Source organism: Ranitomeya variabilis, chromosome 7 (assembly GCF_051348905.1).
Source record: "Ranitomeya variabilis isolate aRanVar5 chromosome 7, aRanVar5.hap1, whole genome shotgun sequence".
Taxonomy (NCBI): Eukaryota; Metazoa; Chordata; class Amphibia; order Anura; family Dendrobatidae; genus Ranitomeya; species Ranitomeya variabilis.
Genome location: NC_135238.1, coordinates 147,768,742 through 147,787,012, shown reverse-complemented (window position 1 = coordinate 147,787,012; position 18,271 = coordinate 147,768,742). Strand labels below are relative to the sequence as shown.

At 45.2% G+C, this 18,271-nt stretch overlaps 1 protein-coding gene across 5 annotated transcripts in view; it reads right to left on the bottom strand.

The window, feature by feature from the left end:
- RAPH1 (Ras association (RalGDS/AF-6) and pleckstrin homology domains 1) overlaps window positions 1-18,271 on the bottom strand; it is a 159,241-nt gene that overhangs the window by 33,886 nt on the left and 107,084 nt on the right. For 3 of the 5 annotated variants that reach the window (XM_077271979.1, XM_077271982.1, XM_077271978.1), the window contains exons 5-6: window positions 16,124-16,198; window positions 1,040-1,117 (exon numbers count right to left, since the gene is read on the bottom strand). In XM_077271979.1, the coding sequence (XP_077128094.1) occupies window positions 1,040-1,117; window positions 16,124-16,198 (153 nt within the window). The remainder of the gene's footprint in view (window positions 1-1,039; window positions 1,118-16,123; window positions 16,199-18,271) is intronic. The other 2 variants (XM_077271981.1, XM_077271980.1) reach the window with 1 other exon arrangement.

Genomic DNA, 18,271 nt, shown 5'->3' with positions numbered 1-18,271 from the left:
TCTCTTCAGAGAGGGTCGATATTAACTTTTAGGATTGCTGCATCCAATAGGTGGCGCTAGAGTTCCTGTCCTCTTCTCTGCCTATATGTGGGACTGAAATATGGTAAGGATCAATTTAGTTCATAGTTCAGACTGCTAAAGATGTCAGCCCATTGTTTACTTCTCAAAGGAATATTTCCATCCAGCATGTCATCTATTCATAAGATAGTGTTACCCGATCGCTGAGGTTTACATTGCTGGGACCCCTACCGATCCCGAGACCAGGGCTCTACAGTGACCCATTGGCATGGAATGATGGCCGCCACCGCTTACTTCAAACTATAGGACAGCTGGAAATAGCAGTGTAAAGTGCTCCTCTAGTCAGCAGTCCCTGAAGTTAAAGAGGTCATCCAGGATTTTTAGTATGGGCCTAAAAATCAACAGGCAGGTAGTTGCTAACAGAGGCAAGTGCCTGCCTGTTGTACCCGACATCGGCTCAGAGCACCGACTAATCACCCATGATTCAGCTGCTCCATGTCAACAGTGCAGCTCTTCTTCTCTAAAGCTGCTCTCTCAATGGCGCGAGTGACTGCCAACATCATGCTGATTGACAGCCAGCTCCCCGCAATCAGGCAGCAGGAAGTCGGCTGTCAATCAGCATGATGTCGGCTGTCACGCCCAGTCAGCAAAGCAGAACGGAAGACAGACCGCTGCCCTGTCGACATGACATTAGTGGAAGCCGCCAAATCGCTACTGGAGAGTTCTATGACTGCTCTGTGCCGGAAGATCGGCATCGGGCACAACAGCCAAGTAGTTAGCAACTGACTGCCTGGTAGTTCTTAGGCACATTCTTAAAAAAAAAAAGTCCTGAATCTCCCCTTTAATGGGATGGATGCATGCATGGGACCCTGTAATACATAGCCACTTGATTGACAGGCCTCTTATTTTTACACCCAAGTTCAACCTTTCGCAGATCAATTCTACATTACAACCCTCAAGGTCATTAGATAAGAATCTGCGGCCATTGTGGCGGCCATCACCGCTACTTGGGGTTCAGTACCTTTTTCACTTGAGCTTCTTTTATCTTTTCTAAAGCTATTCGAATCTTCTCTGCCTTTATTTTAGCAGCTTGTTCCTCCTGTGAAAAGAGTATAAATAGTTTAAGGGTAAACTTGCATTAATTAAATTTGTCTTTATAATACAATATTAGCAAGACTATGCACTGATCAGCCATAACAATAAAATCACTTGCCTAATATTATGTTGGCTAACAATGAGTTTCCTACAATTTACCGTATGTTACAATGACTTTTCTGTGGGCTCGGACCAGACAGACTAGCGTTTCCTCCCCGCGCACATCAATGAGCCTTGTCGTTCATGGCCCCGTTTCTGGATGTCATTACTGGGATCACTTTTGGAAAGTACTAACCACCGCAGGAAAACCCCACAGGTGTCTAATCAACACGTTGCGGTATAAAAAAGCAAAAAAAAAAGTCTCCATAGGTGGTGGTGACCCCCTTTAAATTTGCACTATTATTTCTGCTAAAATGCTAACTTCAAGAACTCACTGCTCCTCATATATCCCACCATTGCAAGGAGATGAGCAATGTTACTGACTGCTCAGTGGTTTTAAAACTATGGCTGATCAGCGTGTAATATATCACATAAGTGAGGTTAAATACCAGCCATGAAGAAGGACAATAAATGTGCACACAACTTTACACACAAATACACAGGTATTGAGAGTTGAAAAGGATTGAACAAAGTATTCCAAAATGATTCAGGAGAAGAAGACAGAATCCATTATAGTATTATTCTCTCCAATAAGACAGTTCAACAACCATGGAAAATAAAGACAGACCCATATTACAAGTTTCTGTCTGCTTAGTTACATGAAATACTGCCAATATTTACATGAAATCCTTCAAGATATTTATATAATTCTTTCATTCTGTACACAGTATCCATTGAATATCCGTGATTAGCGATGATGAGTGTGCTCAGATATCGTGTCATCCCAGCATCTCGTGACAGTATGTTCGAGTCTCCGCGGATGCAGAATTCGCGGCTGTTAGACAGAAGCAACCCTTGCGAGGATTGCCTGTTTGTTGGCTGTCTAACAGCCGCACCACATACAGCCGCGGGGACTCAGACATATCACCCAAACACGCCTGACATGCTTCGATAACACGATATCCAAGCGAGCTCGCTCATCACTATCAGTGATCAATAAACCCGGAGTGTCTGCAGTGCTGACCATCAGTGAACAAAGACAATATATTGTCCATAGAAATGGAACATACAGAAACATTCCTTTGTGCAAAACCTGAGAGAAACCATTGGCAGCAAATGAAACTCATCATTAAAGGGGCAGTCTATTTATTTGAATCTTAAATGTCTGTCTATGTAATGTAACAATCTAATCTCTTTTCTAAAAGGCTTTTATTAAAAAATCTCCATTGTTCCCTTACTACACAATCTGCTTCTTTTTTTTTTTAGCCAACTTCCTGTTGTTTGATGTTGTTTAATTTGAGAACCTACAGAGCTTGCTGGGATACTCAAACAAGACATTATCAGAGTCACTGCTGCAGCCTCTGCCCCCACCCTGAAATGTAGTGCCAGAAATGTAGGTTTTAGGGGGTGGACTGGTCACTGCTATACTGGGCATACGAAAATTTTCAATTCCAACGTATGCTCATTAGGATGTTGTCACTGTGCAATGCTCTTTTTAATGCACATTGACAGTGCGCTCACTCACCGGCTTTGAAGGAGGAGCCAGCAAGAGAGCACTGTCAGTACATGCAGTAGGGAGATAACCTGGAGAGCAGAAACCAGCCCTGCCCCCACAAGTGACCTCAGAGACCGCTGCCACTGCACCCTAATGATATTTGATTAGGTATCCCAGCATGCACTGGGGGGTTCTCAAACAAATCATCATCACACAGGAAGTAGTTAAAAAAATAAAGCAGTTAGATAGCATAGTGACGGAACAATAGGGAACTTTTAATTAAAGAATATTAGAAAAGAGATTTAATTATTACATCAAGTAGCCAGAAATTTAGGATAAAAATAAATGTTAATTTTAGACCAGCCCTTAAAATTACTACAGCACAGTATTGTGCAGTTCTTTAGTTTGGGTGGGGGAGTGTTAAAGCCTTGGTTTGTACTTACAGATCATTTACTTGAGAATATAGCAATGTGAATGTACAAACCAGGCAAAGAATATGGATTATAGATGCAGAAGATGTTCTTTTTTAGTATCCATGTGACATGATAAAGCAGTTGTCAATGATTAGAAAAACATGGCTGCTTTATTTCAGAAAGAGCTCCACCCCTGATGGTGAGTTGTGTGTAGTACTGCAGCTCAGCTCCATTCACGTTAATAGGGTTTAGCTGCAGTTCCAGATATCCCGGACCATGGGTTGTGACACTTTCTCAAAGGAAGTAGCTTTGTTTTTCTAATCTTGGACAACCCCTTTAAATAACTCCAAATTATTCTCATCACTAACAACTCTGATGCCAATTTATCAGGAGCATGAGTCCAGCAACATCAGGCTGATTACCTTGAGTTTCTCCCAGTGGAATAACCACGATTTAATTGAATCTGGGATATCTGCACATTTTCAATGTCATCATATCAGTCCAGAGCGTGTTTATTATATTAGGACTAATGAGCTTAGTCAGGAATTAAACTAGAGAAAATGTCAGATAAGCCTTATTCCTAGAAAAGGGGCAGATTTTCCAATATTGTTGTAGGGACAATGAAAAAGATTTATAATGTGATATGTCCAAATATTTTAAAGGGAGTCTGTCACCCCAAAATGGCATATAAAATACCTAAACCTTTATATAGAACTAGATGGTGGCCCGATTCTAACGCATCGGGTATTCTAGAATATGCATGTCCACGTAGTATATTGCCCAGCCACGTAGTATATTGTCTAGTCACGTAGTATATTGCCCAGTTACGTATTATATTGCCCAGCTACGTAGTATATTGCCCAGCCACGTAGTATATTGTCCAGCCACGTAGTATATTGCCCAGCCACGTAGTATATTGCCCAGCCACGTAGTATATTGCCCAGCCACGTAGTATTTTGCACAGAGCCACGTAGTATATTGCCCAGCCACGTAGTATATTGCCCAGCGACGGAGTATACAGCACAGAGCCACGTAGTATACAGACTTAAAATAAAAAATAAACATATACTCACCTTCCGAAGGCCCGTTGAAGTCCTGGCCCTGTGTGCTGTGCACGCGGCAGCTTCCAGTCCCAGGGTTGGTATGAGCGCAGGACCTGTGATGACGTCGCGGTCACATGACCGTGACGTCATGGCAGGTCCTTCTCGCATACCATCCTTGCCACCGGAACCTGCCGCTTGCATGGAGCGGTCACCGGAGCGTCGCGAGGAGCGGGAAAGGCGGCGGATGGTGAGTATAGCAGGGGGTTTTTTTTGTTTTTTTTTAACATGACATTTTTACTATTGATGCTGCATAGGTAGCATCAATAGTAAATAGTTGGGGACACACAGGGTTAATAGCAGCGGTAACGGAGTGCGTTACACCACGGCCTGTTACCGCTGCCATTAACCCTGTGTGAGCGGTGACTGGAGGGGATTATGGAGCGGGCGCTGGGTACTGACTGCAGGGGAGTAGGGGAGGGACTAATCGGACTGTGCCCGTCGCTGATTGGTCGCGGCAGCCATGACAGGCAGCTGCCGAGACCAATCAGCGTCGCGGGATTTCCGTTACAGAAGTTGAGGACAGAAAGACGGAAGTACCCCTTAGACAATTATATATCTAGATAAATGGCGCTATAATAATAAATAATAATATTATTATTATTATTATTATTATTATTAATATAGGGACCAAGCCCCTCTTATCATACTAGGCAAGAATAGAATAATTTTAGAATTAAAGATCAACTTTTATTTGGTGCACCCATGGAGTGGCCCATGCCTAGGTGCACCCTAACATCCTCCTATTTGCATAATTATCACAGTAATTGACTTGTCTGTAAGGCCCAGAGTGAACGCTACATCTAGTATGAGCGCCTCTGCACTGGTGTCAGTACGGGTGTGCACACAACAGCCGCGGCCTCCTACCTGTCTGTGGCCACTGATCGCTACACCTGGAAGTGTACATACATCAGCAGCCATTGTGTGCTTCCCCCCCAGGGGTGTGATGATCGCGGTTGAAGAAAGTACGACTGGGCCCGTGCGAGAGGGGTCCCCCAATGTCAATTTCACCTGGACCTGAATCCTTAGTTGCACATTCAGGTGAAATGTATTGCGGCGCAGAGACCCCCCACACACACACACTGTAATACATGATGCCGGCCAATCACGGGTTGGCAGATGACGTTCGCTTGCCAGTGACATGGCAGTGATGTCATGTGCTGCCATGCTGGCATGGTGACGTCAGCAGGCGGCTACAGAAGTGGATGCCACATGTCGTGGGAGAAGAGGAACATGAGTAGAATTCCTTTGGTTTCTTTTTAAAATGGGGACATTATACCAGGACGGGTGAAAATGTTATATTATGGGGCCCAGGATCCGCGGGCATTATTACTGGAAAGGGCCATAATGGGGGAGATTATTACATGGGGACTAAACATGTACAGTACAGACCAAAAGTTTGGACACACCTTCTCAAAGATTTTTCTGTATTTTCATGACTATGAAAATTGTAAATTCACACGGCATCAAAACTATGAATTAACACATGTGGAATTATATACTTAAACAAATGTGAAACAACTGAAAAGATGTCTTATATTCTAGGTTCTTCAAAGTAGCCACCTTTTGCTTTGATGACTGCTTTGCACACTCTTGGCATTCTCTTGATGAGCTTCAAGAGGTAGTCACCGGAAATGTTTTTCACTTCACATGTGTGCCCTGTCAGGTTTAATAAGTGGGATTTCTTGCCTTATAAATGGGGTTTGGACCATCAGATGTGTTGAGCAGACGTCTGTGGATACACAGCTGATTTGTATGATGGCAAGAAAAAAGCAACTAATAAAGAAAAACGAGTGGCCATCATTACTTTAAGAAATGAAGGTCAGTCAGTCCGAAAAATAGGGAAAACTTCGAAAAGTGTCTCCAAGTGCAGTGGCAAAAACCATCAAGCGCTACAAAGAAACTGGCTCACATGAGGACCGCCCCAGGAAAGGAAGACCAAGAGTCACCTCTGCTTCTGAGGATAAGTTTATCCGAGTCACCAGCCTCAGAAATCGCAGGTTAACAGCAGCTCAGATTAGAGACCAGGTCAATGCCACACAGAGTTCTAGCAGCAGATACATCTCTACAACAACTGTTAAGAGGAGACTTTGTGCAGCAGGCCTTCATGGTAAAATAGCTGCTAGGAAACCACTGCTAAGGATTGTTTGGGCTAAAGAACACAAGGAATGGACACTGGACCAGTGGAAATCTGTGCTTTGGTCTGATGAGTCCAAATTTGAGATCTTTGGTTCCAACCACCGTGTCTTTGTGCGACGCAGAAAAGGTGAATGGATGGACTCTACATGCCTGGTTCCCACCGTGAAGCATGGAGGAGGAGGTGTGATGGTGTGGGGGTGCTTTGCTGGTGACACTGTTGGGGATTTATTCAAAATTGAAGGCATACTGAACCGGCATGGCTACCACAGCATCTTGCAGAGGCATGCTATTCCATCCGGTTTGCATTTAGTTGGACCATCATTTATTTTTCAACAGGACAATGACCCCAAACGCACCTCCAGGCTGTGTAAGGGCTATTTGACCAAGAAGGAGAGTGATGGGGTGCTACACCAGATGACCTGGCCTCCACAGTCACCAGACCTGAACCCAATCGAGATGGTTTGGGGTGAGCTGGACCACAGAGTGAAGGGAAAAGGGCCAACAAGTGCTAAGCATCTCTGGGAACCCCTTCAAGTTTGTTGGAAGACCATTCCCGGTGACTACCTCTTGAAGCTCATCAAGAGAATGCCAAGAGTGTGCAAAGCAGTCATCAAAGCAAAAGGTGGCTACTTTGAAGAACCAAGAATATAAGACATATTTTCAGTTGTTTCACACTTTTTTGTTAAGTATATAATTCCACATGTGTTAATTCATAGTTTTGATGCCTTCAGTGTGAATGTACAATTTTGATAGTCATGAAAATACAGAAAAATCTTTAAATGAGAAGGTGTGTCCAAACTTTTGGTCTGTACTGTATGTCTTTATAGGATCTAGAACGCTACAAAGGCCTTTACATCTGACCAACATGCAAGTGAGTGCTCGGGTCCAAATTTTGCACTGTGGTCCATTAGACTCTAGTTATGCCATATGCGCCAGCACTGACACAATGAGTGTGCCGCCACGATCATTCATTGTTTAAATGCCATTTTGGGGGTGACGGACTACCTTTAAGTGTTGCAAATAGTTGTCCTTCTGAAGTAGAAGCAAAGTATCAGATCAAGCAAACTACATCTCCTTGTGACTTATCCCAAGGCTTAGAAAACATACATTTCCTTGGTATCAGGACTTATCTCAAGGCTTAGAAAACATACATGTTCCACACCAAGGACAAGGCAGAATTCTTACCAAGTCAATAAGGAATTACAAAAATCTATTTGTTCCCAGCATTGCACCATGGTCACTGCAGCTATATACCAACTGCTTTACAAGAAACATAAGTCAGATTGGATACACATTATGCCAAGGGCAGGTCCTCGGAGGCAGTGATAACAGCGTCAACAACACTAATGAGAGAAGCCCAAGTTTCCATATAGACCTCATTTATTAACAAAGACATCATAGTCTCACATTTCCCCTTTTCCTGAAGTCCCATCATGTAACTCTACATACTTACTGACCCATATAGCACTAAAAAAAGACCCCGTGCGGGTGGTTATATGTTGTGATAATCATGTAAGGGATTAAAAGAAAATGATGGGGAAAGCCCTCCTCTGATATACAATGTTAAGGACTAGGAAACTATCAATTTCTATTCCAACCTAAAGGGGTTGTCTGATACTTTAATATTGAAGGCCAATCCATAGTATAGGTCATCGATACCAGATGGATGAGGGTGCAACCCCTGGCACCCCCACACATACCAGATTGGTGAGGGTGTGACGCCCAGCACCCCCACACATACCAGATTGAGGAGGGTGCAACCCCCGGCACCCGCACACATACCAGATCGATGAGGGTACGACCCCCACACATACCAGATCGATGAGGGTGCGACCTCCAGCACCCACACACATACCAGATCAATGAGGGTGCGACCCCCGGCACCCCCACATGTACCAGATCAATGAGGGTGCGACCCCCACACATACCAGATCAATGAGGGTGCGACCTCCGGCACCTGCACACATACCATATTGATGAGGGTGCGACCCCCGGCACCCCCACATATACCAGATCGATGAGGGTGCGACCCCCACACATACCAGATCAATGAGGGTGCGACCTCCGGCACCCGCACACATACCAGATCAATGAGGGTGCGACCTCCGGCACCCGCACACATACCATATCGATGAGGGTGCGACCCCCGGCACCCCCACATATACCAGATCGATGAGGGTGCGACCCCCGCACATACCAGATCGATGAGGGTGCGACCCCCCAGCACCCACACACATACCAGATCAATGAGGGTGCGACCTCCGGCACCCGCACACATACCAGATCAATGAGGGTGCGACCTCCAGCACCCACACACATACCGAATCAATGAGGGTGCGACCTCTGGCACACTCTGCACATACCATATTGATGAGGGTGTGACTCCTGTCACCCGCAGATCAGCTGTTCCCAGTGCTGGCAAGATGTGATCAGTTACTGAGCTGCACAGCTCCGTCAACTGCATAGTGGCTGCAGCAAGGTACTGCACCATCTGCCACTATTCTGCTCCATAAGGCCCCTTTCACACATCAGTTGTTTGCAGTCAGGCACAACCTGTCAAATTTTGAAAAAAAAAACGGATCCTGCAAAAGTTGCCGCCGGATCTGTTTTTTTTCTCATAGACTTGTATTAGCGACGGATGGCCTCAAGTTTCATCTGTTTTTCGCCAGATCTGTTGAAAACGTTTTTTCCGGTGGCCAGAGAAAACAGACATAGTAACGTTTTTTGTAACGTTTTTTGTGTCCGTCGAAAAAAAGTTTGCTGAAATGGAACCCTATGGCACCAGATCCGTTTTTTAACTGAGCATGCTCCGATTTTTCTAGGATCCAATTAGCTGGATCAGCTAGTCGGATCTGTCAGTTTTTCACAATCTGCAACGGATCCGGTTTTTTTTCAATATTCGACGGATTGCGCCTGACGGCAAAAAACTGATGTGTGAAAGCTGCGTCGCCGCTGGCTCCAGAGATGGCTGATCAGGGGGTGCCGTGTGTTGCACCCACACTGATCTGGTATTAATGACTTATCCTCTGGAAGGTTCAGCAATACAAACACATCAGACAACCCCTATAAATCATTCATTTTAATAGGCCTGTCTTAGTTTTTGTTTCTTTGTGCCTCCTGTCCTTTATGAGATTATGTAACACAGGAATCTACCTAATGAAATTTTCCAAGAGGTGGTAGCCATTCATTTAAAGAGGACCTTTCTATTTGGGCAAGACAGAAGGAGGTCCTGAGCAGCGGATTCCCTTCTAGGACATCCATCCATATGCTCCTTCTGGGACACAGACGGAATTCTGACAGGATGCAGTAGTCTACTGAAAGGGAACCTTTCACTATGAAGATGCCACCCAATCTGCAGGCAGCATGTTATAGAGCAGGGGGAACCGAGCACACTGGGCTTTTCAGTCCACTGGGCGGTCCGAACAGTCACTGACAACTTTCTTTGTATATGAGTGCAGGCAGATACCGCTGTCGATCACTGACAGGACTGTCCACTGGACCAAAAATCCCACAAAATGGCAGAGATTCAAATGATGAAAAAACAGGTTATACTGAATGTTTATCTCAATAAACGGTATATCTATCTACTCCACTCCTCCTGCTCTATAACATAGTTCCTGCAGATCAGACTGTATTTTCATGGTGACAGGTTCCCTTTAAGGGAGGTAAAGGGAAAAAAACAAAAAAACAAAACAAAATGGACAATATCAATCAAAATTGATTTGATAATTCATCCCATGGTATACATGGCTTGCCTGCTGCTGACAAAAAGTAAAACAGCAATGTATTTCTTGGATCGAGAAGTGCTGAGGTGAAGGAGTCCGCCTGAGTGCATCAATGCCAAGCAGAATAAAATATTAGAGAGTGTAGCCGCCATCTGGCAGGGCCTTCCGCAGAAGTCCGAGTGTGCCCTGCATCTCTCTGTGACAATCATGCACAGGACTCTGCAACAAACACGGATCATGTTCATTCACCTCCAGCAAGTGCGTGGAGTGAAAGTGTCAGGCTCCGGGCCCTTCTGTGTTCCCCAGCTGCCCAGGAGTCACACAGGACGAGGCGACATATTCTATACAGTGGTATCTAATATAAATGTGCAAAAAGAAAAGGCTATAAGAAGCCACAGCCAGCTCACCAATCCAGGCAGGTGCACGGAACATCATCTTGGACTAAGATGGATATACATAACGAAGTAAGGAAGGCGTTCCAGCTCCATAAAATTCAAATGCTTTATTTCTCCATTAAAAATTGGTGTAGTACAAACAGTCCTTGCCTTAGCGCAAAAGTCCAAGTACAGAGTACATGCGACGCGTTTCGATCGTACCCGATCTTAGTCAATGCATGATGATCATGCATTGACTAAGATCGGGTACGATCGAAACGTGTCGCATGTACTCTGTACTTGGACTTTTGCGCTAAGGCAAGGACTGTTGGTATCTAATATAACTAGCACTACAAGGCCTCATCCAGACGTCCAAGAGTCATGTATCTGCTCTGTGTTCCTCATGGATAGAACATGTTCCTGTTATACTCTATTGGGCTGTTCCCATGTCCATGTTTTGGTTTTTTTAGGGGGAGCACAGAGTAATCCCCTAAAGTTCACAGACACAAGTCCCTTTTTGATCCAAGTCATAGCTCAAAATGACCCATACAGACCGCACACGGATGGATCAATGTACGATCGCGTGCCGTCCGTGACCAGCATTGGAACGGATAGAAGCTTTGTCATATACAGGTTCTATCATCAGGGGAAATCATTAGTGAATGAATGTAATGAATGAATGATGGCAAAAACCAACATGGACCAAACACTGACAAGCAAGGATCCATGTTTTTACATAGGATAAAAATCATGGCCGTCTTAATGTGGCCTAAGCCCATGTTCAATATTTGGTCAGTATTTTACCTCAGTATTTGTAAGCGAAAACAAGAAAACCCCTATTGTAACGATGACCTCTGACCTTTTTATTTCTGCTGTTACGATTACATCTAACGGTTATTTAATGGATTTATTGTAAGCACTTCATTATAACAGATAAAAATGACATTTCAGAGACTTAATAATCCGTTCACTTGATCTGGTGTCTATTGAGTTTTTATTCCAGGAGAAAAGGTAGATTTTTTTCTTCATTTTTGTTATGTAACAAAAATAACTTCCAGCAATTATTATACCTGTGTGTATTCCTCAATGCAGTCAATGTTAACTATGGGTTGTATCGTTAGCACAACTACTGCTCATATGACCCATTAGGCCACGTTCACACGGTCAGTATTTTACCTCAGTATTTGTAGCCAAATCCAGGAGTGGGTGATAAATGCAGAAGTGGTGCATATGTTTCTATTATACTTTTCCTCTGATTGTCCCACTCCTGGTTTTCGCTTACAAATACTGAGGTAAAATACTGACCAAATACTGAATGTGTGACCATGGCCTTCATGTCGTGCACTCAGGAGCACACTTTATGAGCCAACAGAGGGCAACTCTGTAAGGCCTCATTCACAAATCTGTGATGCGGGGATGTGTTGTATCCATGGTTTTCACGGATACCCGTGCCCATTATAGTCTATGGGGCTGTTCACCTGACCATGCTTTTTCATGGACCACATATCTGTGGAAATCTCAGAGACATGACCGCTTTTCTCCAGCAACACAGATGAAAAGTGACAATACAAGACTATGGGTTCATGAAAAACACGTACAGCACACGACATCCATGGACCATCTGTATTTAAAATAGTAAAGGACAGGAGAAGCTTTGTATTTATTTATCTGTCACTGAAGAACACCAATGACACACTGATGGTAAAATGTACCGTACCAAATACTGGTGCACGACACTGATCCTAAACACTGCTGACACTGGAACCATTTTATCCCGGACGTGTGAATGAGGCCTAAGTGTTTCCCAGCTCGGTACATGCGGCCTACTCACACGTTACAAGGTAGAACCTTCATATGACTGCCACCATTTATGGCCGGATTTGGAGGCCAGACTAGGCTTCTCTTGGTTTTATTTCTTTCATGTTGGCTGCTCTAGGCTGGCTTACACTAGTGCTGCATTACTCAAAGCTCTGTGACATTACACCTCACTCACGTCTCTAGCCTTACTCCATGATTTGCACTGCAGCTCGGACTAGTTGATACTGTCAGTAGGGAGCAGATTTCCATTACAGCCAGGGATGAAAAAATACCAGAAAGAAGATAAAAGGCCCAGGAGAGGCTGCAGAATGTGCACTGTGCCGCTGCATGCCACAGGCATTCTGCCATTGTGCTCTCCTTACACGCTGGTGGAGTCAGGTATTGCAGGTCAGCTCACCTCACTGGAGTAGTAAGGAGCTGCTTTACCAGATAAAGGCCATGAACAAAAGTGGCGCTATTCAGAGACATTGTATTTATGCAAGCCTAGAAGTATCCCCACATGGTCAGCCATGTCTATTGTTAGAGCTTAGTCAGAAATGTAACATAGGAATTACACACACTGGAAAGGCAAAAAAGGAAACTGAAAAGAGATGAACAAACTACAAATGAGACAAACCCATTAGATATTAACCTTATAAATTATAGAAACTCTCTGTAATAGTCACGATGCAGAAAACACATATGGAGTAATTTACAGCCAGCACACGAGGGAGAGGAGGCAGCGGGACATGTTAGGCCGAGTCTTGCCTTTAATAGTCATTTCCATTCATAATTTAGTGAGCTGTGTAATTGATGTGTTCAACTGGGAAAACACCACGGGCAGAAGGAGGCGCATGACTGACACATGTCCTCAGAATCATTAGATTTACTCACTGGCAAACGACTATATGTATCATGCCTGAAGAAACCGAGTGTGCAAGGATGCCGGGTGATTACTACATGTACGATGCCTACACTGCTGATCACACCGGCTGCTGTATATATTAGTGGCACCACCCCATCATACAGAGAGGAGGCTACTACTTAGGCTACTTTCACACTTGCGTCGTTTGGCCTCCGTCGTAATGCGTCATTTTGGAGAAAAACCGCATCCTGCAAAGTTGCCTGCAGAATGCGTTTTTTCTCCATAGACTTGTATTACCGACGCATCGCGACGTATGGGCACATGTTCCATACGTCATGCACTGGATGTGTCAGTATTTGGCGGACCGTCGTAGCGAAAAAACAATCAAGGGAACGTTTTTTCGTACGTCAAGTCCTGCATTTTGAACTGTGCAGGCGCGGCCGGAACTCCACCCCCTCCTCCCTGGGACTTCACAATGGGCAGCGGACGCGTTGAAACACTGCGTTCGCTGCCCATGTTGTGCAAAAAAATCACCACTGTCCGTCGGTAAGTTGCGCCGACGCTTTGTGACGGCCCCGTCCCGACGGAAGTGTGACAGAAGCCTTACCGGGAACATGACAGCGGACACATGTGGGCCGTCCACAGGCAGCTTGTCAGGCACCGGCTGGATCGTCTCAACCAGGTATGTTTGACTCCAAAATGCTGCGGTGTTTCAGAGAAAAAAGCCACCGGGGACTCTGCCACACAAGAAACTAGTCAGACAGGAGGGTCCTCACCCACTCCCCCTTGAGTGACAGATCTGTCCCTGTGTGAGTGTATAGTTCCAGGCAGCGAGTGGGGAGAAACCACCAAGGACCCTCCTGTCCAGCTAGTCTGCTGTGTGGCCCGGCCCCCGTAGCTTTTAAAGTACAGTATTTTTTTTCTTGAAGAGTTTCAGCAATTCAGAGCCAAACACACTTGGCTTAGATTGCACAGCAGGCATCAGCGGTCAGGCTCCTTTCAAAGGGAGTATGTAATCAGAAAATGACAAACTTTTTAAATTTGTATGTTAAACATGCTTTTAAAGAAATGTTGGTGATTTTTCTATATTGTTTATGTTACCGGCTGTTTAAAAAAAAAAAAAGAAATAATTAAATTTTGCAGTTTTCACTTTACTTACTGACACTTTCTGTCATAGGAAGGTAATGCCTATATACAGATAAGACAGAATCCACCATTCACAATAGGTAATGTCACAGCTCACCTCCTCCCCTTCCCTGCACAGGCCACATAGCATGCCTAGAAAACACTCATTTAAACTCATTTAAAGGCAATGAACATCTCTAGATGACCCTATGGCCTATGCGGACAGAGTATTACACACCTCTGAATGCTAACTCTCAGGGCAGCTAGATGAGCACAAAAATCACAAAGTGAATGGAATTGAAAAATGTACAGTCAGGAAATAGAAAAACAGGTTCCCATTGACCCCCACCCTCCCTCCAAAAAAATACAGAAAAAGTGGTCTCTTGGCCTGAACTTGTGTTCTTGAGACTATGTTCAGGTTGGGAGGCCCACGCTCAGTCCTGGGTACTGCAGACCATGAAACCTCGGCCTTAGGAAGAAGTCAGACAGAGAAAAATTGGAACACTGTGCACGGATTGGTATGAGGAATGAGAAGGGGCTGTCAAAGTAGTGAAGCCCCCCATACACATTAGATAAAAGTCGGCCCATCATCTGATATGTATGGCGGCCTCCTCACTCCTCCCAAACAGCTGATGTCAGGGAAGAGAAGGATCTGGTTGTTAGAATTTCACCGGCTGATCTTTCTGGTCTCTGGGCGGTAACATGAGCCAGAGGTGTCTGTCAGCGGATATCTCCTAGAGGACCTAGGAACGTATAACCGAGCCGAACGTTCCCGTGTGCGGGAGAGTCGGGGAGTGATGGCTGCAGGCCAATCATTTGGCCAACTCAATCTATTGTGTATGGCCAGCTTTTCCCGTTTGTATGCACTACAGTGTTTGGCCCATAAATTGCATATGTGGCTACAGCCCAGTTCCAGTTTTAGTAGCTCATCTGTTCACAGTACCATGGCTATCACTCAGGCTCCCTCTGTCTAAGGTTATGTTCAAGCGCTGCATTTATACTGTGAAAAATGAGCACTTTACTCACCCAGTTAAGTGAAGAGAGATTTTTCCTTGCAAAACTTGAAGTAGTTTTGAAACCGCAGCATGTCAGCTTTTTTAGCATCTTTGCAGAGTTTTTCAACCCATTCTAATGAATGGGAAGAAATTAATTAAAAAAAACAAAAAAACACAAGATGAGCATTTTTCACGTAGTTTTTTCCTGCCAGGAGACATTTTTGGTGCAGAAATGTTTGAAGCAGATACGTAAAGGGGTTGTCCAGCCTTAGGCTTCAATTCTGCAGACTTGAGAATTCTCACATTGCGTGCGCTGTGAGGATTCGCTGGTGCCGGGAGTGTCAGGGGCGTCACCGCAAGTACGTCATTGGAATACATGCGGTCACGTGCCAACTAGATGTGCGCAGCCCCGCTCAATGCAAGTGTATTGATAGAGGCTGGACACGTCTAGTCGGAATGTGGCCGAGAGTATGCACATCACAGATGTCACATGACCGCCAGCTGCAGACACCAGCGAATACTCAGAGTGGCTGCAGACTTGTAGCCTGAGGCCAGACAACCCCTTTAACATGTGCACATAGCTTAATATGTCAGTATAATAAATGTAGCAACATTTGAAGGTAGCAATCACTTGTTCACATCCATGTATACATGCTACACAATAAATAGGAGAGCAGCTCTTAGTGGATTCCCCCATGTAACGCACGTATAGAGCATAACGATACAAGGAGGGAGGCATGTAGCAATGAACAGTCGGAGCACATGTTTGCGCCTCGTACACTGCTCCTGGTGCCCGTGCGCTTCCATTTCCATTTCACAGTTGGTACAGATTAGCTGCAGGGAAGAGGTAAATCATGCAGATGGAAAGAGCAAGCTTCATCACCTTAGTCAGCAAGTGAGAGGGCTTCCCTGCAATGTTTCTGAGCAGAAGGGAGGTCTCCCTGTCCAGATAGGAGTGCTTGCACAGAAAAAGAAACAGACAGGAAGAGAAAAAAGTGGAAAATACAATTAAAAGAAAAATCTGAGCAAGGCATATTCATTTGCGTGTTCTGATTAACGCGGTAAGCGTGCAAAGGAAAAGACACAATTCCCTAATGCATGATATGTCAACATCAAATATGAACACAGATGTCCCAGATCTAAAATAGAAGTCACAGGGTGTATGTAGTAATTCTGCAATAAAACAAAGTACCACACGTACCACACACCTATTCAGAAGCTTTAAATCTCAAAATCATTAGTGTTGTCGAAACTAGCTGATCCATGATTAGTTTTCTTTCCTACTGTGAGCCTAGCTGGAGCTATTAAATGCTAGTTTTAAATCATATGTAAAAGAAAAAACAAATATTAAAAAAAGTTATTTTGATATGGATTATCACAGTAAGTACACCACAAACTGTAAACGGAACCGGTCACTAGATTCAAGCTGCGTGAACCACTGCACAACTGCAGCCAGGTATGTCTGTCCCTGAAATGCTCTGAGCCGGCCAGGGACTATATGGTTAGACCCGACTAGCCCGCTGCGGCCCCTCCGCGGTGGCTTCTCCCCGCACTGCTCCAGTTGGCTGCCTCGCTGTCAGCTGGAGTGGGGTCAGAAGTGCTGGCTCGGGGTCGCACAAGCCTCGCTTTTCAAACTTGTCCTTTTTCTGAAGTGACAGCGTTCAGAGAATTACATCCTGGGCTGCATTCCTACAGGCAGGTTCCAAGTGACAGCTTCCATTAAACAATGCATGAAGTTTGCATTGTGAAATCCAAGAAGTACTGTTTATCCTTGCAGAGATTGACATGCTAAGCATGCCGAGATGAGGAGACTTAAGGCCACAATGCTCCTCTGGAAAATACGCCTCTCACTCAGCTAAATCAGATCTCCACTTTGCACTGACGAGGGGCAGTACCCCCAAAACACAGTGTCTGCAAATTCAGATTCTGGTTTGGCTTTTATCCTAAGTCATGTGACAAGGCTCGTTAAAGGGTCAACATTGACTGTTAGGATTGCTACTTCCAATAGGTGGCACTAGAGTTCTAGTCCTCTTCCTCTCTGAAGAGGCAATTTGCATTGTGAAGTCGAATGACAAATCCACTTTTAAGGATGTTCTGTACATAATGGTTACTGGGGGCTTATCACAGACGGTGAACATTAATTAAAGAGCCACTGTCACCCCCCCCCCCAGCCGTTATAAACTAAAAGAGCCACCTTGTGCAGCAGTAATGCTGCAGTCTAACAAGGTGGCTCTTTTAGTTTTTGATTCATTTATTACCTCAATAAAGCGTTCTAAAAATTGGCCACACATACCAGATATTGTACCAGGAGGCGGTCCGAATCGTCCTGTATGAATCCCCCAACTGCCGTCACTCTTCTCTTCAGGGCCGATGGTACCTGCCCCCTTCGTTGTTGCTTCTTAAATCCGGCGCCTGCGCTGTGCGTGCCTGCCTGGGGCCTGCGCAGTGTTCTTTGTCAGTCACATCTCAGATGCCGGGTGCCTGACTGCGCCCTGTTACTGAATCCCCGCCCCGCACTGTGTTATTCATTATGCACAGTGCGGGGCTGGGGTTCCTGGGAAGGCGGGGGAGCGTCAGAGATGGGAGAGCGTCCGAGATGGGGGAGCGCCTGAACAGCGCAGTGCGCATGCCCAGGAATGCCAGCCCCGCACTGTGCATAATGAATAACACAGTGCGGGGCAGGGATTCAGTAACAGGGCGGCCGCACTGCCCGCACAGGCGCAGTCAGGCACCCGGCATCTGAGATGTGACTGACAAAGAACACTGCGCAGGCCCCAGGCAGGCACGCACAGCGCAGGCGCTGGATTTAAGAAGCAACAACGCGAAGGGGGCGGGTACCATCGGCCCTGAAGAGAAGAGTGACGGCAGTTGGGGGATTCATACAGGACGCTTCGGACCGCCTCCCGGTACAATATCTGGTATGTGTGGCCAATTTTTAAAACGCTTTATTGAGGTAATAAATGAATCAAAAACTAAAAGAGCCACCTTGTTAGACTGCAGCATTACTGCTGCACAAGGTGGTTCTTTTAGT